At 41.2% G+C, this 24,679-nt stretch overlaps 3 protein-coding genes and 1 pseudogene across 4 annotated transcripts in view; 2 read left to right on the top strand and 2 right to left on the bottom strand.

Moving 5' to 3' along the window:
* The window catches only part of LOC115728661 (disease resistance protein RUN1-like), a 1,102,447-nt gene that overhangs the window by 681,321 nt on the left and 396,447 nt on the right, over window positions 1-24,679 (top strand). The gene's annotated exons all lie outside the window — the stretch shown is intronic.
* LOC125313678 (pentatricopeptide repeat-containing protein At1g62910-like) lies at window positions 4,265-6,512 on the top strand. The gene is made up of 2 exons (XM_048273498.1): window positions 4,265-4,866; window positions 5,235-6,512. The coding sequence occupies exons 1-2, from the start codon at window positions 4,265-4,267 to the stop codon at window positions 6,421-6,423; spliced, it is 1,791 nt and encodes a 596-aa protein (XP_048129455.1). The 3' UTR covers window positions 6,424-6,512.
* On the bottom strand, window positions 7,840-11,144 carry LOC115730956 (endo-1,3;1,4-beta-D-glucanase-like). The gene is made up of 7 exons (XM_048273721.1): window positions 10,785-11,144; window positions 10,389-10,410; window positions 9,186-9,312; window positions 8,892-8,982; window positions 8,692-8,781; window positions 8,213-8,313; window positions 7,840-8,063 (listed from the first exon to the last, which is right to left on the bottom strand). The coding sequence occupies exons 1-7, from the start codon at window positions 10,930-10,932 to the stop codon at window positions 7,923-7,925; spliced, it is 720 nt and encodes a 239-aa protein (XP_048129678.1). The 5' UTR covers window positions 10,933-11,144; the 3' UTR covers window positions 7,840-7,922.
* On the bottom strand, window positions 12,264-14,882 carry LOC115753632 (annotated as a pseudogene).

The raw sequence follows: 24,679 nt of genomic DNA, 5'->3' as shown, positions 1-24,679 counted from the left end.
ACTTTTGAAAGATTATGACCTATCAATCAATTACCATCCGGGTAAGGCTAATGTAGTAGCCGATGCTTTGAGTCATAAGCCTTCGGGGAACATGGCAGCATTGCTCACTTTTCAACAGCCTATTCTCGAGGATATGAGGAAACTAGAATTGGAGGTGTTGGTGCATCAACTTGGTGCTCGGTTGGCTAATCTTCAAGTGCGGTCAACGTTGATTGATATAATCAAGGCTAAACAGAATGATGATCCTCAATTGACGAAAATCAGAGAAGGCGTAGAAGGCTGGGGACAACCAGATTTTAGTATTCATGTGGATGGATCATTGAGATTCCGTGGTCGGCTATGTATTCTCGATATGCGGGATTAAAAAAAGAGATATTGCAGGAGGCTCACACTACTAAATACTCGATTCATCCAGGAAGCACTAAGATGTATAAAGATTTGAGAGAAAATTGCTGGTGGGTCAATATGAAGAAAGATATTGTCAAATTTGTCGACCAGTGTCTTGTTTGCCGACAGGTAAAGATTGAACATCAGAAATCGGGTGGTCAACTACATCCACTCGAGATACCTAAATGGAAATGGGAGAATATCACCATGGACTTCATTGTTGGATTGCCGAGGACGCCTAGTGGTAAGAACGCTATATAGGTAATTGTCAATCGATTGACTAAGTGGGCACACTTCTTGTCATATCGATTTGGCCTTTCAATGGAAGACATGGCGAAACGGTACGTGAATGAAATAGTCAAGCTGCATGGGGTTCTTGTGAGCATCGTTTCCGACGGAGATCCTAGGTTTGTATCCAACATTTGGAAGAGTCTTCAAAGAGCTTTGGGTACTAGACTCAACTTCAGTCTGCATTTCATCCGCAGATAGATGGTCGATCGGAGAGAACCATTCGGACTTTAGAGGATATCTTGAGAGCATGTGCTATTGATTTTGGTAGATCTTGGGGCGAACACCTCCATTTGGCGGAATTCTCTTATAATAACAGCTACCATTCCAGCATCAAGATGACCCCTTTTGAAGCTTTATATGGTCGAAAGTGCATGACACCGGTTTGTTGGGACGACGTTGGTGAGAAAAGACTAACTGGTCCCGAGTTTATACAAAGAATCGAAGAGAAAGTCGGACTTGTTCGAGAGCGTTTGAGTACAGCACAAAGCCGCCAAAAAAGTTATGCGGACCTTAAACAGCATAAGTTAAAATTCGATGTGGGCGATCATGTATTTCTGAAGATCTCTCCTATGTGAGGCGTTATGAGATTTGGCATGCGTGGCAAGCCGAGCCCTAGATATGTGGGACCGTTCTTGATATTTGAGAAGATTGGCGAGCTTGCTTATAGATTGGCATTGCCGCTGGCACAATCTGGAGTGCATGACGTGTTTCATGTATCTCTATTGCGCAAATATGTGCAAAGTCCCGATCATGTATTAGATTATACTCCTTTGAGGTTAAAGGAAGACTTAACATATGAAGAATAGCCTTTACGCATCGTGGACGGGAAGGATCAAACGTTACGGCGTCGTATGATCCCTTATGTAAAGATTCAACGGTAAAACCACACGGTGAGGGAGGCCACTTGGGAGCTAGAGGAGGAGACAAGACGCAAGTATCCTCACATATTCGAAAATTGAGGTAAATTCGGTTATCCAAATTTCGAGGATGAAATTTGTTTTAGGAGGGTAGAATGTAATATTTGGCCCTTGTTTTGACCAGGTCAACCAAGGTGGTGGACCCACCATTTAAAAAAAAAAAAAGAAGAAGAAAAGTAAAAGAGGGCAGTCGGCCACCCCTTTTAAGCTACACGACCAGAATAGAAAAAGGGAAAGGAAGAAAAGAAGAGAAAGGGAAAAAGAAAGAAAAAAAAAAGTCACGTGCGCGCGCCACCCGTCATGAATGCCTTGCCGAATTTGTTTCACTACGTGTCACAACGCTAGGTAAGGCGTCGCACCTTCGTCCCTCCTATTGAAGTGATTTTTCGGATTTAGGGCAAAATTCGGATTTTTGGGGAAACTGAGCTGCTGTGTCTGATCTCATGGGCGATTGGCTGCGTTTTTGCTTGAAAAAGAAACTTTAGGATGTTATGGATCCATAGGATTCGACGGATCTTAATTTGACACTGCGGTTTGCCCGGAACAAGATTTTCAATTCTGGTGCGCTACAGTACAGCGCGAACAGTAAACTTCGAGGCCTGATTTTGTTAGTTTCCAGTTATTGGCTGAGGTTGGCTATGTTGATACTTTTATAGCACGTTGAACAAGCTTCGCGTGGACAGTAAGATGGCTTGAAACGGAGTTTGATGAAGGAAGTTATGGCCTTAACGGTTTTGGCGCGTGAGCTGTCCATAGCAGACAGCATTGAATCTCTGTTAGGGATAAGTTTCCGTTGGCATGTAGTCGTTGCTTTGTCACTAAATAAGTGTAGTTTAGCTAAGTCGTATGTTAGGATGACTTGTTACTCGATTTGATCCGTTTTTCTATATATTGGATAGGGATTCGGATGAGTCGGTTCGAGTGACCTTCGTAGTTAGATTTTGGCTTTATCGGGTGAGTAGTACTTTTCTTCTTTAAGTTTGTAAACTCATGTTTCGAGACTAAAAAGAATACTAGGTATGTTATGAAATGAGAAAAGAGCATATTTCTTGCATAACTGGATCGAACCTTTACTATCTGTTGTCGTTGACCGACAAAGCTTTGAAAGGTATTGTTTGTAGTAGTTTTGGAAAGAAAATCGTTCGAAATGCCTTGAATAAATGCTTTGCGAAGAGAATATCTAAAAGCTATCTATATATATATATATATATATATACGGTTTATGAAATGCATTTTGTCGATAAATGCTATTGTGGAGTTTGTCCGAGTTGTTATGAGATGGTTCTAATTTTAATTGGATTATTGGAGATTGTGCTTTATGTGCTATACTCATATCGCTATGTTAAGAACCCATTGAGTGGGAGAGGTATGCATACTGTCGGGACGTCCTTCCGAGCCGCACCACCGGCTGATATAGGTGGTAGACCTAGTCAAGAGGGGTAAACTTGGCCGCCTTTATCACAACGCTAAACATGACCATAGTCTAATATAGAGCATTCTAGTAGTCGATGGAGTGGACCATTGTCTTCTGCTTTGATTGAGATTAATCGGTGGATAGACCATTGATACTTGGTTGGGGATTACTCAATGGATTGACCATTGATTGTTGATCTATGATTGTAAGTTATTAGTGTTGTTAACCCTATATGTAAAAAGATTTGTTGGAAATATGTTATTTTTTTATAAAGGTGCATAGTGATTGTTCGATCCGCTTAGAATAAATGTATTACTCATCGAGCCGTGTTAGCTCACTCCTTTCATCTTACTTGTTTTTCAGGTTATTCAGTGATGCACAAGTAGGAGAGCGCTTCGTTAGGAGGGGGGACTTTTGATAGGGGATTTTTTTTGTATAAGTTGTATGTATAGCTGATGAGCTTCTAAAATCTTTGGTGATTACGCGTATCTTTTGGTTGGTTTATAGAAGGCTCTGTTACCGTAACCGCATGACCTTTTTATATATATCTGAACGTATGTGTGTGTGTGTGTGTGTGTGTATATATATATATATATATATATTGATATCAGGTTAAATAGATTACATTTTAAGGCTGCACCCTTTGAGTGAAAGGATGGCCGTGTCATTGCCCTGTTCTCGTAGGAATTGGGGTGTGACACCATTTACTCGCAAGAATTCCAGAACCTGCAAAAGAAAAACATTTATGTGTGCCCTCATTAGAAGAAAATAGTGCCATTTTTTATTGGCCCTATTGTCCCTTAGTATTCACCTAATGCCATGGCACCTGCTGCGGTGGCGGCCGCCGGCCGCCGGCCGCTCGTGTGCGCATAATTCGGTAATTATGCATAGGAAAACGATGTATGATTATTTATGGTAGGCATGCGTAAGACAGAGCAAGCAGGGACAATTCAGAAGATCTCACAGTGAGAAAGAGGGGGGGGGAAGGGGAAGCGAGTGGTCATTTGAAGAATGCATGCCAAAGAATGAAAGAAGTTAAGGGTAATATAAGAAATCTAAAAACCGGATAATAAAAAATGAAGGAAAAAAGAACATGAGAAATGTTGTGACTTATGTACACTTCCTTTAAGCATATTTGAATTCAAGATCTCTTAATTAAAAATCATGTCAAAATTTTACGCGATCGACATGGACTATTCTAAAATCTTAAACTGTTGTACGAGAGAAAGCAACCGCGAGAAGTTGGCGAAAAGAAATGATGCGAAGAATGGTGAATCCCTCTGCTCTTCCTCCTCTTCTTCGACCGCTATCTAGTAAGCTCACTCTCTATCATCATGTCTTTGCATCCGCTCTTCTTCTTCTTCCTCGCAATGTCAATTCCTATCCCTCCCGTCACTTTCGCACTTCACCCTCCACTTCTCGATTGAGCGATTCCATGAATCGCTCACAAGCTTTGGAATATGTGATGAACCTATGCAAAAATGGCAGAGTGGCGAAAGCCGACGATGTTTTGCATTATTTCAAGATCATGATTCGGCTGAACCCTTTGCCTTCGGCTCCCTGTTTCATCCAACTCTTGGGAGCTGCGGCGAGGATGAAGCATGATGCTACCGCCATCCACGTGATCGAGCGAATGGATTCCATGGGCATGTCTCGCCACGTTTTCGTTCTCAATATTCTGATAAATTGCCTCTGCCGCTTGAAAAGGTCCGATCTTGGATTTTCCGTTTTGGCCAAAATGTTCAAGGTTGGGCTTGAACCTAATGTGGTGACCTTGAACGCTTTGCTCAACGGGCTCTGTGAAGAGGGCAAAACCGCACAAGCCTCGACCTTGGTAGAAGAAATGTGGGGCAAAGGGTTTATGGCCAATGTATATGTAACGGCCTGGACCCCAGGCGCTTCCGCTGCGCCACTTTGCAAGATATTGTCCGCTTTGGACACACAATCCTCACGGTTTTGCCCTTAGCGGCGGCACCGGTGAGCGCCCGTTGCGGCCCCACATGCGGTCGGAGGTCGGCTCGATACCAACTCATAACGGCCTGGACCCCACGCGCTTCCACTGGGCCACTTTGCAAGATATTGTCCGCTTTGGACACACAGTCCTCACGGTTTTGTTTCTCCGAGCGTCGCCCATACAACGCCCGTAAAACGCGTCTTAAAAATTTAAGGGCACCCAAGCCTTATAAAGCCTTCCCAAGACCTCCTCTTAGGCAATGTGGGACTAGGGATGTCACAGTATATACGTACTGCATCATCACAAAGGGATTGTGCAGATCCGGTGATACTTCGAAAGCTGTCCAGTTTATAAGGAATTTGGAAGAAAGGGGTTGCGAGCTAAATGTGGTCACGTACAACACGATCATTGATGGTTATTGCAAGGAAGGACTGGTGGCAAAGGCATTTGGCTTCTTTGACTGTATGATTCGCCGGGGAATTCAGCCAGATGTCTTCACTTACACTACCTTGGTACATGGCTTATCCTGCATAGGCGAATGGAAACAAGCAAAGGCCATGATAGAGAAAATGATTGATGATGGAATCCACCCAGATATTTTCACTTATAACTCCTTCATCCTTGGTCTATGCCGTTGTGGCCAGTGGGAAGAGGCTCAAGTCCTGTTGAGCGAGATGTTGCGGGGAGGAACAAAGCCAGATAATCGAACCTTCAGCATTGTCTTGGATGCACTCTGCAAACAGGGCATGACTGATGAGGCGAGGTGCATATTTGATTCGCTGATCGAGATGGATATTGAGCTGAATGTAGTTACTTATAGCTCATTGATCAATGGCTACTGCCTTCAAAATCAAATGGATGATGCTGCAACTATATTTTGTTTGATGACTGCAAGGAAATGCAATCCTAATGTGGCGACCTATAGCACATTGATTAATGGATATTTTGGGGTTAAAAGAGTCGATAAGGCAATGAGTCTCCTTCGTGAAATGTTGGAGAAGGGATTAGTCCCTAACGTTGCCTCCTATCATTGTCTCATGGATGGTTTTTTCCTTGCTGGAAACCCCAGGGTTGCACATCAGCTCTTTTACAAAATGCTGGCTTGCAATCATATAAATCAACGAAATTATGCCATCATGTTAGATGGCCTTTGCAAATATCAGCAAATTGACAAGGCAATGGCATTGTTTCAACAAATGGAAGATGGCATCGGCAATGTTAATATCATCCACTGCACCATCCTTACTAACGACCTGTGTGAGGCAGGGGAACTTGGATCTGCAAGGAACGTCTTCAATTCATTGGATGCCAAAGGGTTGCGACCTAATAACATGACACTCGGTGCCAGGATAAAAGGACTTTGTAAAGCTGGCCAAATACGTGAAGCTTGCGAGCTACTTCATAATATGAACAAGAAGGGATGCTCTCCTAATGATTTAGTGTATAACATTATTATCTGAGCACTGCTTGAAGATGGTCAGAAAGCGAAGGCAATGCTTATCCTTGGAGAGATGATTGAGAAAGGCTTCTCACCAAATGCTGCATCCACAGCTAAAATGTTGAGCGCATCAGCTAACAATAAATCACCATCCCGAAATTCTGCATAAACTTTTGTGTGTGCACGTAGGAAGTAGCCAACTTTTTATCTCGATGAAAGAAGATTTGGCTTGCATCATCAAATGCCAGTTACTTCGGTATATTTTCAGATTAGTTTGTTACGAGGAAGAAAACATGGCGGTGTACGGAAAATAAAGTGCAATGGATGACCTTCTGCTACGTTAGCCATACGAAGGTATCCCCTCCCTTACCGAGTCTTCGTGAAAATCGTTGTCCCAATGCTATAGTCTGTGACATGAAAATGAAAGATTGAGGAACCTCGGTTCGTTGAAATTTAAGGGGCTGCTAGAGAATAGTTCCTTAATGTTAGCCTAGAGATTATGTTCTATCTTCAAAGTTGTAGTCAAACCGAGAGATTATGTCTTACAACCTAGTCATGATCGTCACTGGACATGAGAAGGTGTGATTTTATTGGACTCGTTGTCTGGAATTACAAGTACTCGTTTAGTTTCTTCCTTTCCTGTTCCTTTTTCTCTTTTCAACTTTGCTTTCTTCGGACGATAAAGTACCATTGAAGTTTCTGGCTCGAGGTCAAGCATTCATATGATTTTGTGTTGTCTTTTGAAATCTACAAATTCTGAAGCTTGAAATGTGGCATTGAAGGTTATGACTTGATTTTGATTCCACGTAATTCTAAAACTCAAGTTAGGTAATAATGTGATTGATGAGTGAAAAAGGGCGGCGGCTAGTCCTAATGACCATGTTGCGCCTCCTCATAGATCCACGGGGGCACAACAATCAACCCAATTCTGCTTGCTACATGATATCGATTACGTTGATTAGCGTCGAAGTCTCTTGCCCAGGCAATGAGGGAATTCAATGAATGTCGATGCATCGGCAATATGTCGACTTTTCTTTGCCAACTCATTGCTCTGCTAACATGACAAAACTTGGCGTATAATTTTTCTGAATCAACTGATAAAAATCTTCTAAATGTGCGGTTGCCAAGCAACTGAACTACAAGACGAGCAAAACTGAATTTGCACCCACCTCAAAAACCAAAGTTTTAAAAGCTTTTTGCTGAATGAAGATGCCTTGAGGTCACAATGCATTGTAAATATAATTCTCGACTTTAATGGCAAGTTTAGAGTGAATTCATCCTAAGTCCCACACAAGCATTATCAAATCATCATAAATATAATACAAGCGTCGATCGAGAGAGATTCCATTTCGTCTATCTAATCTTTATGACAGAATTCGAATGGAGATTTTATTTCGTCTATCTAAGCTTTCTCCATTTTCTTGGCAATCGCAGAATGTAGAGAATAAACAGCATCGACTTCATTACCCGAGTTGTCACATGCCATAAGAGTAGGGTTTCAATGGATGCCAGAGACTTCCCTCACTTGACAAACTTCACAAACCACTCTAGCATATCCGAATGCGCCTCCTCGGCACGCTTAACCGCTTCTTCATCGGCGACATCGTACCTGACAGTCCACCCATGGGAAACTTTCGGAAATATCTTCACTCGTGCATCAACCTGTGAAACAGTAGATATTCACGCAAAATCTCTACTACCATGTGGCAAAGCAAACTCTCTGCGTGGCTTGCATAAATCAATCTTCCCAATTGGGAAGTAAACAGAAGTTCATGAACCCGAGAACCATAGGTGAATTATCCGAATCTCACCTCGGGTGTGGCAGCCAGAATCTCTTCAAACTGCTTCAGGAGTTCCGGTGGTGACCTATGGTCTGTCTCAGCTCCTAATATGGCTATTGGAGCCTTAACCCCTGCAAAATTGCACCACTCTTAAGGTGCAAAACTGATGCAGCTGACAAGTTATAGTGATGTCTTGTTAATGTAGGCTCATCACATCTTGCAATAGTTGTCCGGGAAATGCGTCTGAGGTAACTAAACCACCACATCTTTAGTGGCTTGTGGGCTGTGAAAATGTTTGTTTCACAGAGGTTATAAAGAGCAGAGCACATCGTCATATCTGTACAGTCATACGACGTGTATGTTCCAACTTTCCATGCCATCAAGAGATGCTTTGTCTTCGTCATGCAAGCCATATGCAATATACGCAGGTAGGCTCCTACAGCTACTTTAAGAACTGACAATATGCAAACCAAGAGCTTATGAAAATACCAAAAATAAAGATGACATACCCTGGATGTCATCCACCGAGACTAATGACGGATGCAATAACACAGCAGCATCGATGGCCCCTGTCTTTGCCAGCTGAACCACAACCTTAGCTGAAGAAACGAAGATCCCATGAGCATTGCACGATATTACAAGCTTGTAAATCATATCCAAGACATGAAAAGAGATCTTTGAAAGAATCATTCAGAACAAAGCTACTCACCTCCCCAACAAAAGCCAGCAGCCCCAATTGCAGATGCACCTTTGCCTTTCACAGCTTCAATTATTCGCTTTGCATCTTCATATCCCTTATCCTGCCAAAAAAATTCTTTTGGCATCAGCAATCACAACTACCGATGGACGCATAATATAAGTCGTAGGTTAAGCGACTAATCAGTAATGGTAAAACTGTGAGCCTGTTGAGATAGGCAACTCTTGATCAACTTATGTATAATACTAGTGCAATTTCTAAGGAAAATACTACCGAGTGTCTACAAATTAAAGATTGAGAACTCACAGTTCCATGATCCTTTATCCATTCCATAATGGGCCTTTCGGCATTTTCAGGTACATAAGGATCCCCACCGAGAAAGTCAGGAACAACCACATAAAACCCAGTGGCTGCGACCTTGTCAGCAAGCTTCCTATCCATGAGAATAAACAGCTGATTATCGAGTGACGAAAGAGGTAATCAAAAGATGACCATATCCGACACACACACATTTATAGCTTACAGCGCTTACAAACCTGTATGGCAAATGTATATGCCTGCGAAGATTAATAAGAGGATTTAATAAAAGATTTATGCCATGAATTAGGAGTTTGTAGAAAATTTATTCAGCTTCTGAGATTTTGACAGGAGCTGGTAACTCTCGAACATTAATTTCATTCCCCAGAAGGAGTCATGGTTTACAATGAAGAACGGTGAAGACTACAAAAAGAGTGCCTAACAACCTGTTTGCAAAATGAAGGAGGTATATGGTAATTAACTAAAGGGACAGGCAAACCTGAAGTTAACTTAGAAAAATGTCGAAGAGATCTATCACCATATGGAAATTCCAAGGCATCATATACAGTACACTTACATCAAAATGGAAAGATCAGAAGGTCCTCGACTCACAACAGTTCGATTATACTAAGAATAACACATATCTAATTGCAGGGCAAGTCTTGCTTTTGAGGTAGAGATCTCCATGCTCATGCACTTGAGACACTTAAGTCGACATAGAAGACTCACCCTCAGTTGGACATTCTAAATACCAGAGCTTCTTTAAGAGACACTATCCAAAATACTCTTGAGAATCTCAAGAACTAGCTTAAGAGAGAGCCCAGAGTCACAGACCTGGAGAATTTTCTTCATAAGAGAACAACCAAATTGCAATATTGAATAAGCTGCCAACGATGTAGTTCCTCTGATATCTAGTTATAAGGGGAAATACACACATCATCACCTTCTCTAGACTATAGCAATATTTTGTTAATTTTAGAGCATAAAGCTAGAGGAAAGTAATAACCACGTCAACTGTGAAGCGTTTGGAAAAGAGAGAAAAAAAGGAAAAATTACAAGAAAATAGAAAGAAGAGAAGGAAAGTCTTGATTCTTGCATAACCACTTCCACCAACGCGCTCGCGATCGTGCACACACAGAGATGGTTTGAGAAGAATAAAAAAAATTTCAACTAGCAAGTAGCAAGAAAGAATTATAGGGGAATCGTACATACCTCAAGTTTGGAGCTTCATATCCTGCAAAATCAACCCGACCAACCGAATCATTTGAGTAGCTATGAGAGGACAAATAACAGATTGCCAGTAGAAATGAAACCACAAAAAGAGGTTTTCCTTCTTTATGCTCCTATTCAGTAACCTCCAGTTGATAATTCACATGCCATCATGAATCAACTCTCAATGAACTTCGAAGAAACAGCCCTACTCCGTAAACATAGCCTCTTGCTTCACAAGCATGAGTCAGATAGTCTCACTATATTACAAGAGAAACTCTGCTATTATGACAAAATGGCAACTAAAACACTGACCCAGATTACATATTGAACCAGAAGCACCGACTATGAACCCAAAATGCAAACTTCATCGTTTCAAAGGAAGTACTAGGCAAGTACCAAACACATCACAGACAAGGACGATGGCGAGGTTAGAGGCAGAGGAACCAGAGACGTAGCTCTTGAGTCCGCCCAGCTCCTCAACATGGCCTTGCCCGCTGGCTGGGTTCAGAGCTGGAGGGTTCTCGCAGCATTGAGGTCCTGACATGATCTGGGATTTTGCCGCTGTTATGCGACCGCCGAGTGCTTCTGGCGGTAAGAACAGAGGCAATGAGACGTGAGACCCCAAGAAGAAGAGACAGAGAAAGTGAGAGAATGCAGGGTTAGAATGTAAGACGACAGGAGTCTGCAGGAGGCAATGTCGTACGTGTAATATAACGGTGATTCTGCGGTTCCAGGTGGCACGCCAAGATTGCCTTCTGAAAATTATAGACTTTTCCACGATGTGCTGTCGCAATGTCTAAAAGGATATTTTTAAAGATTCCTTTTCCCGTGTAACCTTGTGGTTCGGATTGGTCATGAAAACATGTTGTGGTCCGAATTAATGTCACTTTCTAAATCAGATTATGCTTGTCTAGGGCCCAATAATTTCTTCATTTTGATCCACAAAAAGTAGGCATGTGGGTGTCTCTTATGTTGGCATGAAATGAGGAAATGGGTGAGTGAGACACACTAGAAATGAATAGGGGGCGGACCATTCCGGCTCAACTTGGGAGCGGATCAGTTTGGTTCCCGATTTCGTAAACTTAGAATCGAATCGGCTTTTGATTTCGGGTTTGAAAACACCAGTTCTACTACTAGACATAAATATGTTTTTACAGTAAAATAACGCAAGCATTTATATTTTAATTATGAAACTTTGAACTTTGTATGTAGTATAATAAAGGGTCAATTTCCAAGTGGAACCGAGAATCGGCTATCGAGAAGCAGAACGGAACTTGCCGATCAAGAACAGATAGCTCCAAAATTATAGCCGGTTCCATTCTCGATTCAAATCTTTTGGAATTAGAAGTCACGGGATTGGTTTATGGTTTTAGGCCGGGAATCAACCTATTTGAAAAACAATCACTTCAGGAAATAAGCAAAACCATATCAAGGAAGTCGTCACTTATTGACCCGATAGAAATGTGCATCCTTTCATGAAAATCATTTATGCGCATTACGAAAATATATACCATCCAAATGGAAAATGTATATTGCTTGATTTCCGAAAGCCATATTCATTATCATATTGGCTTGAGTTGTTTCTTTTGCTTTCCCAAATCCGAACCAATCAAACACAAACTTGTCTTTTGTTCAAAATTCTTTGACGAAGTTCGAATGATTGATTCTTCTCCATGTCCTTACTTCCATCTGCTTTTCCTTTCGAGATCAAGTATCTTTAATAAAGTCTTTTGTTCAAAATTTGACACGCGTCGATAGATAAAAGGAGATGATTTAAGCGGTTGCATTTGAAATTGAGCGGTCCCGAGATCACCTAAACATTGCCCACTTAGGCGGATAGCATTGTGGAACATGTCCTAAAATGAAAATGGAAGATGAACAAAGCATCTGCTATTTTTTATTGCCCTTGTGGTCCTCATCTAGTTGACAGTGAACACCTCCAATCGAATTGAACAAATCCAAATTGGCATGATACAACTCGACACGACACGTTATGTTTTCAATCTTCAAAGTTTGAGGGACGAAACCGCGATCTTATTTCTCTTAAGCGACAGAGTACAATACGCTGCTTAAAACAGATGTCTAATCCTCAAAATGTTCATCTCACACAATGCAGTCATCTACTGCTTCCCTCACTATATTCCGTTTAAAAGGCCTTCTCTTCACTTGACATGCTTCAAAAACCATTTCACCGTGTCCTCTTGGGCCTCTTCGGCGCTCTTGACAGCGAATTCGTTGTCATCATCGTACCTCACACTCCATCCATGGCTAACGCTAGGGAATATTTTCACATAACTCTCAAACTGCAAAACCGGGGTCTTTGAATTAGTGATGTGTAGAAATAACAGGAGAGGGGAAGCGCATTAAGAGTGAGCTTACAGGAATGTGGAAAAACGAGTGCATTGTCCGACAATTTGTTTGCAACAAATGCACAAAACATCCCAAGATGCTTACCTCAGTTTTGGCCGACATGATCTCCCCGAACTTTTTGAGTTCTTCGGGAGGGGAAGCATGGTCAATCTCGGCTCCCAATATGGCAGTTGGAATCTTGATGGCTGAACAAAGAACAGACGAATAGGATTCAGTTTAAGGAACACATCTAAAGCAGACAAATATCGCGCTACCGATTTCTTGTAATTGACCAGACTTGGTATAGTGGGTTTCTTCATCCCTCTTGGCTGCATTTGTAGACTCTTCTCCAGAATTCACAAACTTAATCATTCATGAGCATATTAAATTTGTTCTACGTTCACTGGCATAGCTATACCTTCGATTTCATCTTCAGTCATACGACCAGGGTGCAGAATAACTGCTGCTTGAATGTCTTCAGTGCCTGCTAATTTGACTAGGACCTTTCCTGAAAAGAATAGGCAAGCTCTTTTTAACGACTTGAAAGAACTTTGTTTTACAAGTGAACAGAACTAGTTTTCCAGTAGTGAACGTAGAACAAACTCCTCATTGCTAAAGCCAATAACCTCCGCAAACTGTATAAGTGAATTCAGAAAATTTTCACCTCCCCAACAAAATCCTGCAGCCCCAATGGCAGACACGCCTTTACTCTTAAGAGCTGAAATCACTGGCTTCGCATCTTCATACCCTTTATCCTAAAGAAGCAAATGAGGTAACGGTTAACGGAATAACAGTTAACGAAAAGACAACTAAAAAACTGGTGACATGAAAATTCATGAGGTTTTATTCTTTCAAATGACCAGAAACTCCAACCAGGTGTAGCTACTAGTGCAAGTTACTGCATGTGAAATGAGTCTAGAAATCAAGTTTGCATATTGGAAAGCCCTTGTTTCCGCTGCACTTCTAAATGTACTTCAATACTTTCACAGCCTGAAGGAGTGAAAAACTCACCGTGCTATGAATTTTCTTCCAAGCTTCTCTGTCAAAATTAGGATTACTGAGATCAATGGGATCCCGAACAAGAAATCGGGTACAACCACCAAGAATCCTGCAGATGCAACCTTATCTGCGAGTTTCCTTCACAACGAAAGCAGTCCACAAATAAGTATCACGATTTGAAGAGGTAACTCTTATCATTTTCAATCTTGTGAAAACATAGAATGCCATGACTGCTAACAAGGCGATCCCAGCTTATATAATGTTGGTCTTGAAACTAAGGCTCACTCTATCTCAGCATGAAACCGCATCATATAAACAGCTAGGCCATGTAAGTAGCGAAAGTCTACTAGAACAAGAAATTGTAACTCGTGTTGAATCAAGCAATGTCTATCAAATGTCAGTTGAACTATGCCACGAAGTTCAACAGATGATGTTTTAACTTAGAACAGAAAAGCAACAAACACACTCATCCAGAATGGATTGGCCTCACCCTCATGTGCTATGTAATGCTCTTCAGCACCACAGGTGAAAGGTGAACGGAAAGGTAAAGCTTTCCAATGTGCGCTCTAGGGACAATACAGAGTGATTCGCTTAGAATCTTCAAAAGACTGCACTATAGAACAACATATACATAGAACAACTGGAGAAAGATTCTATGCAAGTAATCACACCATACCTCAGCTTAGGAGCCTCATACCCTGCACAAACAGATGAACAAACGATCAATCAGGCAGCAATTTCACGGACCAATCGAAAAGCACAAGAAGGACAAAGACCCAACTAAGAGAAACAACACAAAATCAGAATCACAGAAATGGGTCAATACCAAAAACATCAGCGATGAGAAGAACAGCACGCTTGGAATCCGAAGGGCCAGTGACGTAAGTTTTTAGGCCTGCAAGCTCTTCAACACGTCCTGCTCCACAGGTCGAGCTCAGGCTCGGTGGGTTCTCAAAGCACTGAGAGCTCGACATTTTCCTTTCTTCCTCAGAAATCTGGTGAACGTTGGACGCACTGGGAGTGAGGAATCAGTGGAAGAACGTGACGATTTGCGAAGGGTACACGGGACAAACGACAAATTGTTATTTGGAAAAGATGGAACTTTTGGGCGTCATTGCATACGTCACTCGGACAAGGTAAAACTTCTCACGTTGCGAGGTTGAAGAGAAAGTGTGCGGCGTTGACTGGACTCGATTCCAAGGCGTACCAATCAATGACTATCAAGAAGAGACAAAAGGTTTGGCGGTATTTTCAAAGATTTCCTCCAACGAGGAGTGAAGAACACTATGCCAACGCCAACGTGCCACCTCATCTCAACTCAACAATCAAATTTTTTTTTTTTTGGTAAATGTAAGAATTGTATTAACTTTAACCAAACGCAGCTTTACAAAGGCAAAATCCGACACCAACAAGGGAGCCCGCACTCGTGGTGACACTAGACAATGTCACTAGGGGTGCAAGGGTATCGTGGATTCAAAAGCAAGGGTGGAAACCCTAGTGCAGCAAAAAGAAAGGCCAAATAATCGGCCAAAGGCAACTTGGGACAAACCTCCGATCACAAAAAAATAGACCGATTGATGCCCCAACTAGCTTGCATCCTCCGATTTCGTGAGGTATCTTCAACATGTTCATACGTGAGTGCCTTATCTCTAACCACCTTCTCAAGGTGTTTCTTGATAACTGGCAAAAACAGAGATTGATTCCAAAAAAGGATGCGATTCCTTTCCTTCCATATAATGTGGCATAACGCTCCAAAGGCGAAGCGGGCAATACTTTGGTGAAAGCTCCTGCCAGAAATGTGCTTCATGGCCCATTATAAGTTATCCCGCCATGACCCATTGTGCCAGGCAAGATTACACTTGGCTGCCCAAAAAAGAGCATGACTTCCGGTGGAACGGCAACCAAAGAAAAGATGGTCGATCGAGTCCGGTCTACATGAACAAAACGCACAAGTAGCATGTACAATTCTGCTATAGTTTAGTAGTAGTACCTAGGTGGGCAACCTATTCCATGTGATCAGCTATAGATGAAAAGCGTGACGAGGTGCGGGGGCATGGTCCCGGATGAAGGATTGCCAAGGCACGGTTTGCCCTCTAGGGCGTATGTTCTCCCAAGGCGATGCAATGGAAAAAACTCTTGAGGGATGACCGATCCAAGTAAAGCGATCATTGCTCTGAGTAAGTGAGGGGAGAGGCTCCGGCCAAGCCGTAATACTAGCCGAGACATAAGAGGGAGGGCCAGAGTAAGACATGAAGTCTGCCACTATAGCTAGTCGAGATATGCACGATCGATAGATGTCTCTATCTTGGAAAATCTTCTTGAGTGGTCATCTAGGGTGCCACGAGTCAAACCACAAGGACACACCGCGACCATTACCAACCCGCCATTTAAAGGATTGGTGGAATTCCGCACGAATGTGTAAAATCTTCTTCCACACCCACGAGCAAAAAGTTGGTCGCTTGACTATCCAGAAATTCCTATTCTTAAAAAAGGTAGAGTGAATCCATTTGTACCATAGGGACTCCTTGTCGATAAATAGGATCCAAATGCTTGAGCATGGTTGCCTTATTGCAATCCCGCAACCTGCGAATGCCAAGGCCCCCTTACTTCTTTGGGAGACAAACATCATCCCAAGAAACTTTCGCCCCACCACTTCCAAGTCCCGAGCTTTTCCACGGGGAATTGCCTAAGGATCGCTCGATGCGGTCTAGGATCGATCTAGGTAAGATAAAAACATTTGCCCAATATACATGGATAGCATGGAGAACCGACCTTATGAGTTGCAAACCGGCCCAAAGAAAAGAGAGACAACGTTGCGTCCAAGATTGTGCTCGAGCCATGATTGAGTTCACCAAGACATTGCAATCCGCTTTGCCAAGTCTTGAAGCAATTACGGGCACCCCCAAGAACTGGAAGGGCAAGGTGCCCTCATGAAAGCCAAGGATACCCATAATCGATTCATTGTCACTAGACCCCCCGAGAAGAAAGCCTCACTCTTGTTCATGTTCGGTTTCAAGCCTAACCAACTAGAGAACCTATCAATTCCGGCCTTCAAAAGCATGATAGAAGCTACGTTTGCCTCCGCAAAAAGAAGTACGTCATCAGCAAAGAAAAGATGTGAGAGCCGGGTAGCCTTGCATCGCTAGAAAAATTTGAAATCCGGCTGCTGGGTTTGCATATTTAAGATGCTCGTGAATACCTCCATAACCAATGTGAATATATATGGTGACATAGGATCATCTTGCCGAACACCTCTCCCACTAGAGAAAAAGCTATGCAATTCCCCATTAATGGAGATAGAAAACTTGGGAGTGTGAATGCATACCATAATGAGTCTTATAAACTCCCCGGGAAAACCAAAAGCTCTCAAGGTTAGTTCCACGAAATCCCAATCCACCGTATCATACGCCTTTTAGAAATCAACTTTGACGGCACATTTGGGTAAGTGTGGCTCGTGATGAAAACTACAGAAAAGTTCCTGGGCTAACAATAAATTGTCACTAATACGGCGACCTTTCACGAATGCATTCTGTGGGAGGCTAATGAGGGTAGGCAAAACACAGGCCAACCGATTAGCCAAAATCTTCGTGATACATTTATAAATGGTGTTACAACATGCAATGGGTCTATAATCATTCATAGTCGAAGCATTAGGAACCTTTGGCACAAGTGCTAAGATCGTAGTATTAATCTCACGAAGTAGCCTCCCCGACACAAAGAAATCCTTTACCGCCATTATCACCGATGAGCCCACAATATCCCACGTACTTTTAAAGAACTCAGCATTAAAATCAACCGGTCCCGGAGCCTTGCTAGAAGCAAGTGAAAACATAGTATTACGAATCTCCAAATCGAGACACGGGCGAGAAAGGGACGTTACCTGGTCATCATTGAGGAATCGCTCCATAACCGATTGGAGCTCCTGCACCGTAGGCCTAACCGGAGGAACCGTATGTGACAGCAAGCCTTCAAAGTGGGAAACAATATGCTGCTGCACCAAATTCGGATCAGTCACGAGAGCACCCGAGCCGTCCGCCACCGAGAGTATTACGTTCCGAAGGTTCCTCTTGTTAACCGAGAGGTGAAAGTATTTAGTGTTGAGGTCCCCCTCCTTGAGCCATTGTTCACAACTCAACAATAAATTGATCCTTTGTAAATTGAAAATTTGACACAAATTATTCATAACTTTCATTCGATATACAATGTGATCCCTAAATTTATATTCATTTAATGCGGTCCTTGAAATGTAACCTAACGTGCAATGTAGTCCCCTGAACTTTTAATTTGTTCAATGTGGTCCCTGAACTTTTGGTACGTGTTCAATTTAATCCATGAGCTATAAGAGAATATTCAATATTGTTCCCGAACTTGAATTAATGGAATGACAACTTTGAACATCTTCATATAGTTCAAGAACTAAGTTGCACATGACTCCAAAAGAAGTCCATTTTGCAAAGCCTAGCAAGTCGCCTGCAAAAGACTAGAGACCTATTTCCCAAGTTCGAAACTCGTAATAAGCCCAAAAAAACAAAAAAAAAAAAAAAAAACAAATGGTCTTTGCAAATGGCCCCGTCGACGGTCTCTTCGCAATATAGGCTCATGTAGAAGGTCCTCGCACGATTTCGAGCTCGTTAGACTTGTCCTTATTAAGATGATATGGTCGAGACTGATGATTATCGACATTTTCGTGTGAGATAGACACTCCCACCATTAGCTAGAAAACACATTAGGCAGCATCATTCGTGTTTTTAACATGGACCGTAGATTAGAGAAAGAACAAAACCTCGATCTACTGAGGAATTTTTAGGTGCTCTCGAAACGTGACGTTTTGGTCTCGCCCAAGTTAATCATCATATGGGAAAGCACTGGCATTGACTCCAAAAGAAAATAATAAAGTTCATGACACTTGCGAAGATATGGCCGATTTGTATAAAGGAGTATGTTCTTGAATTTATAATTAGGTTCTCTCGAGGTGATATCTCCATTTCATCTCTCTGTCTTGCACTTTGGTGTTGTGCTTTCCTTGCTTGTATCAGCTCAAGGTTCCAATTAAACATGTTTTTTTTTTTTTTTGGTGAAATGGCTAATTAAATGCCACTAGAAATCTATCTCCTACTACGATATTAATTTTTTTCCACTAAATTCGTGAATTAAAGAAGCAAATTAGTATGATTACGAAATTTAAAAAAAAAAAAAAACCACGTTGATCCAAATTGAATTAGTATGTGCTAGCTATGGAGCAAAGACGGCTTAAATACATCACAAGTGCCATAAGTTGTGTACGGCGCTCACTTTAGTATCAAAACTTCCAAATCGATTACTTTAGTGATTAGTTTTTGTAACTTCCGATCACTTAAGTGCCAACTTCTTTTAAAAACGATCATTTTAGTGCCGGAGCCAACGTGGCTTGCCGAAAATTCGACAAGTACTATTTTTTATTAATATTTGAGATGACGTGGCTCGGTGAATTTAACACTAAAGTGATCGTTTTTTAAAAACATTAGCACTTAAATGATCGTTTTTAACAAAATTTGGCACTTAAGTGATCGTTTTAAAAGTTTTGGCACTGAAGTGATCGAAGTTACAAAAATTTAGCATTAAAGTGATCGATTTGAAAGTTTTGGCACTAAAGTGAGCGTCGTACATAACTTATGGCACTTGGGGTGTACTTAAGCCGAGCAAAGAGACACTTCAAAGACCCAACCTTTCCATAGAGACTTCTTTTGATATGCCTGTTGGTGACCATTATTTCTCAACACTAGAGCTAAGTATAATGGATTGACCGGACTGGAAACCGCCCGAGCCGGACCAAACCGATACCAGACAGGTTGGTTTGGTCCCATACCGAAAAAGTTTCGGTCCAGTTCCCGATAACCAGCGCTCGGGCAATCCGGTTCCCGATTCCAGGGGGAACTGGGTGATGGACCGGCCTGGACCAAGCATTCTTTTATTAAAAAATGTAAAACTAAATAGTCTAAATCTATGCTAAAATCTGGGTCCCGAATAGTTCAGTCAAGTAATTTTCTGCACATTTCCTCAAGCTGTTTGCGACTGTCATGCTGGGGGCTAGGAACAGAACCCACAACTAGGATTGCTACTTCATTTATATGGCCAGTCAGTCATAAAGCTAGGGAAGCTCTTCTCCTTGTTCAGGCTTTAGGGAAATTACTAGAACCACTATGCAGATGGAGAGTCTATAGGAATTGCTTCAACCTTAGAAATGTAGAGCGGAGGCAAGACCGACTCGTCGCCGGAGTAACTCAATTCCGAGGAGACAGTGGTTCCTCTCGATGATGAAGAGTCGCCTTGGGATCTCCTCGGTCCTTTTCTTGGAAACGCATGCTTCACACTCCGAACGGATTTTCCGGCTAGCCTTGGGAAGCTTTTATTCCATATCTTTCATCTTTCCTTTCTCATTGCCTCCCGTTCTCATTCTTGGTAGGACTCAATGTTAGCAAGTGGAGATGGAACTAACTCCCTCTCCAATAACGCTGGAATCTTCCTTTTTTTGAATTAATCGCCTCAATGTTAGCAAGTGGGGAACCGATTCCATTGAACCACCTAGGAATCAGACCGGACCGGACCGAGAACCGTTCACCCTTAATCTAGATAGCCAACCTAATCGTCCCCTACATAGTATTCTCATTTTAAAAGAAAATAAGGCAACTTTCAGTAATCGGCATGTGATGATTGATTTGGGTGAATAGGAATGTCACATTCTGGATTCAAGCTAGACAAAGGAAAAGTTACTTCTTCCTAATTCCTTGGATTTTTTTTTTTTTTTTTTTGTATCGATGGGTGTCCAGGACTTTTTGAGCACCCGACTAAATCTTGTCGGGTGTGTCGGCCCCTCCATCTCACACGCCCCAGATAATTGCCGGAGACATACAAATCTGTGCTTCTGAGGGTAACTCCAGAACAATGCAAAGGTGATCAAACTTAAATTGGATTCAGCCTAATACGGCGGATCGAGCAAAATAACGCTTGCCGCAACACCAGCAAAAAGAGAGAGAGTGGCTGATAGCAACACCCTTTGCCAACACCAGCAAAAAAAAATTTATATATATTTTGGAAGTTTGTCTAGCCATTATTGACCAGTTAGAAGATACATGGGCTTTTTTCCAATTTAATTTTTTTTAAAAAATATTTACAAAAATATTTTTTTAAAAAAGTATTTACCAATTTGGGCCTCACTCGGCAGCCCAATCGTCGAGCAGGCCCTATTGGGCCCGGTCCTAAATGCTTCGCGGCCCGGTTCCCGAGCGTGGCTTCTTCCTTTTTTTTTTTTAATTTCGTTTTTTTAAGTGTTTAAATTATTTATATTTATAATATTTATAATATTTTGTATTTTTTAAACATGTTTATATTTACTTTATTTATAATTTTTTTCTTGTGAAGCTTATCTTTATAACATAATTAGCAATAATTAATGTAAAAATTTATTAAGATCTATAATTAATAAATAATGTTGTAATTATGTAATTAATTTAAAATATTCATAAAATAAAATGTAATATAGCCGCAAGAATATGTTGGAAACCGCGATAATAGATAGATGAGAAATCGCAGTAAAAGAATTAAAAACAGCATGGAAAGATTAAAAACTGCAGCAAAAGAGTGGAAATGAGTAAAGAAAGGGCAAAACTTTGAAAGAGCATATCTCATCGCTCGGGCGACCGTTTGAGAGGATTTTTTTTTTATTTCAGGTAATTTTTCGAGACAAATCCATTGGAAAACTGCCGTAGGCGGTTTGGCCCCCTTTTCCCCCAAAAACGCCGTTTTCCTTGTCAATTTTGCATTTTCTCCCTTCGGTGCTACTTCTCGATATCGAGCGAACCCTCATTTTCCTCTTTCCCCACAAAATACTCTTGACTGAAATTTTGGAAAAAAAACCCCACAAAATACTCTCGACAATTGTTTGGGGAAAGAGGAAAAGGAGGGTTAGGTTCAATATCGAGAAGTAGCACGAAGGGAGAAAATGCAAATTGACAAGGAAAACGGCGTTTTTGGGGAAAAAGCGGGCCAAACCGCCTGACGGCGATCTATAATGGATTCGTCTCGAAAAATTACGTGAAATAAAAAACCGTCTCAAACGGATGCCCGGCGATGAATATGCTCTTCCCAAAGTTTTGCCCTTTCTTTACTCGTTTCCACTCTTTGTCTGCGGTTTTTAATCTTTCCATGCGGTTTTTAACTCTTTCTTTGCGGTTTCCCGAAAATACTAAAAAAATAGGAAAACCCATCTAGACGATCTCGAATCGCAAAAATCCATCGTTCGTCACCGCCAACGGCGATGAATATTGATTAGGACGTCATTTCGCTTCAACCGACCGAATTTGAGCTCAATCCGATGTCATTGACCCGATCCGCCGGTTCTTGACACATCACCGTTTCGCCTTCCGATTGGATTTCTATCTGTCCAATAGATGAATATATCATGAAAATCTCTTCTTTTTTTCATTTATCTTACTAATTTTATTTTATGAATATTTTAAATTAATTACATAATTACAACATTATTTATTAATTATAGATCTTAATAAATTTTTACATTAATTATTGCTAATTATGTTATAAAGATAAGCTTCATAAGAAAAAAATTATAAATAAAATAAATATAAACATGTTAAAAAAATACGAAATAAACTAAATATTATAAATATAAATAATTAAAACACTTACAAAAAAAAAAAAAAAAAAGCCCCGCTCAAATAACCCAACTGCCGTGAGGCCCAAATTGGTAAATACTTTTTTTTTAAAAAATAATTTCGTAAATATTTAAAAATAAAAATTTAAATTGGAAAAAAACCCAAGATACTATGCTTGGATTTTTCTTACAAATCTCAGGTAATTGCCGGCTGTGGAGTCCTGACATGCTAATGCATATTGGACCAATCAGCCTTGATCTACTAATGTATAGTTTCTGCCTGCGTTTTACAGATTCATGTGACTTTTTTACCAAAACTATATTCGTTAAAAAAAAAATTGAAATATGTCGACGCGACCAACCGAATCATGTGATTAGCTATGAGAGGACAAATAACAGATTGCCAGTAGAAATGAAACCACAAAAAGAGGTTTTCCTTCTTTATGCTCCTATTCAGTAACCTCCAGTTGATAATTCACATGCCATCATGAATCAACTCTCAATGAACTTCGAAGAAACAGCCCTACTCCGTAAACATAGCCTCTTGCTTCACAAGCATGAGTCAGATAGTCTCACTATATTACAAGAGAAACTCTGCTATTATGACAAAATGGCAACTAAAACACTGACCCAGATTACATATTGAACCAGAAGCACCGACTATGAACCCAAAATGCAAACTTCATCGTTTCAAAGGAAGTACTAGGCAAGTACCAAACACATCACAGACAAGGACGATGGCGAGGTTAGAGGCAGAGGAACCAGAGACGTAGCTCTTGAGTCCGCCCAGCTCCTCAACATGGCCTTGCCCGCTGGCTGGGTTCAGAGCTGGAGGGTTCTCGCAGCATTGAGGTCCTGACATGATCTGGGATTTTGCCGCTGTTATGCGACCGCCGAGTGCTTCTGGCGGTAAGAACAGAGGCAATGAGACGTGAGACCCCAAGAAGAAGAGACAGAGAAAGTGAGAGAATGCAGGGTTAGAATGTAAGACGACAGGAGTCTGCAGGAGGCAATGTCGTACGTGTAATATAACGGTGATTCTGCGGTTCCAGGTGGCACGCCAAGATTGCCTTCTGAAAATTATAGACTTTTCCACGATGTGCTGTCGCAATGTCTAAAAGGATATTTTTAAAGATTCCTTTTCCCGTGTAACCTTGTGGTTCGGATTGGTCATGAAAACATGTTGTGGTCCGAATTAATGTCACTTTCTAAATCAGATTATGCTTGTCTAGGGCCCAATAATTTCTTCATTTTGATCCACAAAAAGTAGGCATGTGGGTGTCTCTTATGTTGGCATGAAATGAGGAAATGGGTGAGTGAGACACACTAGAAATGAATAGGGGGCGGACCATTCCGGCTCAACTTGGGAGCGGATCAGTTTGGTTCCCGATTTCGTAAACTTAGAATCGAATCGGCTTTTGATTTGGGTTTGAAAACACCAGTTCTACTACTAGACATAAATATGTTTTTACAGTAAAATAACGCAAGCATTTATATTTTAATTATGAAACTTTGAACTTTGTATGTAGTATAATAAAGGGTCAATTTCCAAGTGGAACCGAGAATCGGCTATCGAGAAGCAGAACGGAACTTGCCGATCAAACGAGATAGCTCCAAAATTATAGCCAGTTCCATTCTCGATTCAAATCTTTTGGAATTAGAAGTCACGGGATTGGTTTATGGTTTTAGGCCGGGAATCAACCTATTTGAAAAACAATCACTTCGAGAAATAAGCAAAACCATATCAAGGAAGTCGTCACTTATTGACCCGATAGAAATGTGCATCCTTTCATGAAAATCATTTATGCGCATTACAAAAATATATACCATCAAAATGGAAAATGTATATTGCTTGATTTCCAAAAGTCATATTTATTATCATATTGACTTGGGTTGTTTGTTTTGCTTTCCCAATTCCGAACCAAACAAACACAAACTTGTCTTTTGTTCAAAATTCTTTGACGAAGTTCGAATGATTGATTCTTCTCCATGTCCTTACTTCCATCTACTTTTCCTTTCGAGATCAAGTAACTTTAATAAAGTCTTTTGTTCAAAATTTGACACGCGTCGATAGATAAAAGGAGGTGATTTAAGACGTTGCATTTGAAATTCAGCGGTGCCGAGATCACCTCAACATTGCCCACTTTGGCTGATAGCATTGAGGAACATGTCCTTCTAAAATGAAAATCGAAGATGAACAAAGCATATGCTATTTTTTATTCCCCTTGTGGTCCTCATCTAGTTAATAGTGATGTTAGCGGTCTGCCCTAGGAACTAATCAAGGTTGATGCTCTAA

This window comes from Rhodamnia argentea, chromosome 1 (assembly GCF_020921035.1).
Source record: "Rhodamnia argentea isolate NSW1041297 chromosome 1, ASM2092103v1, whole genome shotgun sequence".
In the NCBI taxonomy this organism is placed as follows: Eukaryota; Viridiplantae; Streptophyta; class Magnoliopsida; order Myrtales; family Myrtaceae; genus Rhodamnia; species Rhodamnia argentea.
Note: the sequence above shows the minus strand (reverse complement) of the source record. Positions and strands in the feature narration are given on the sequence as shown.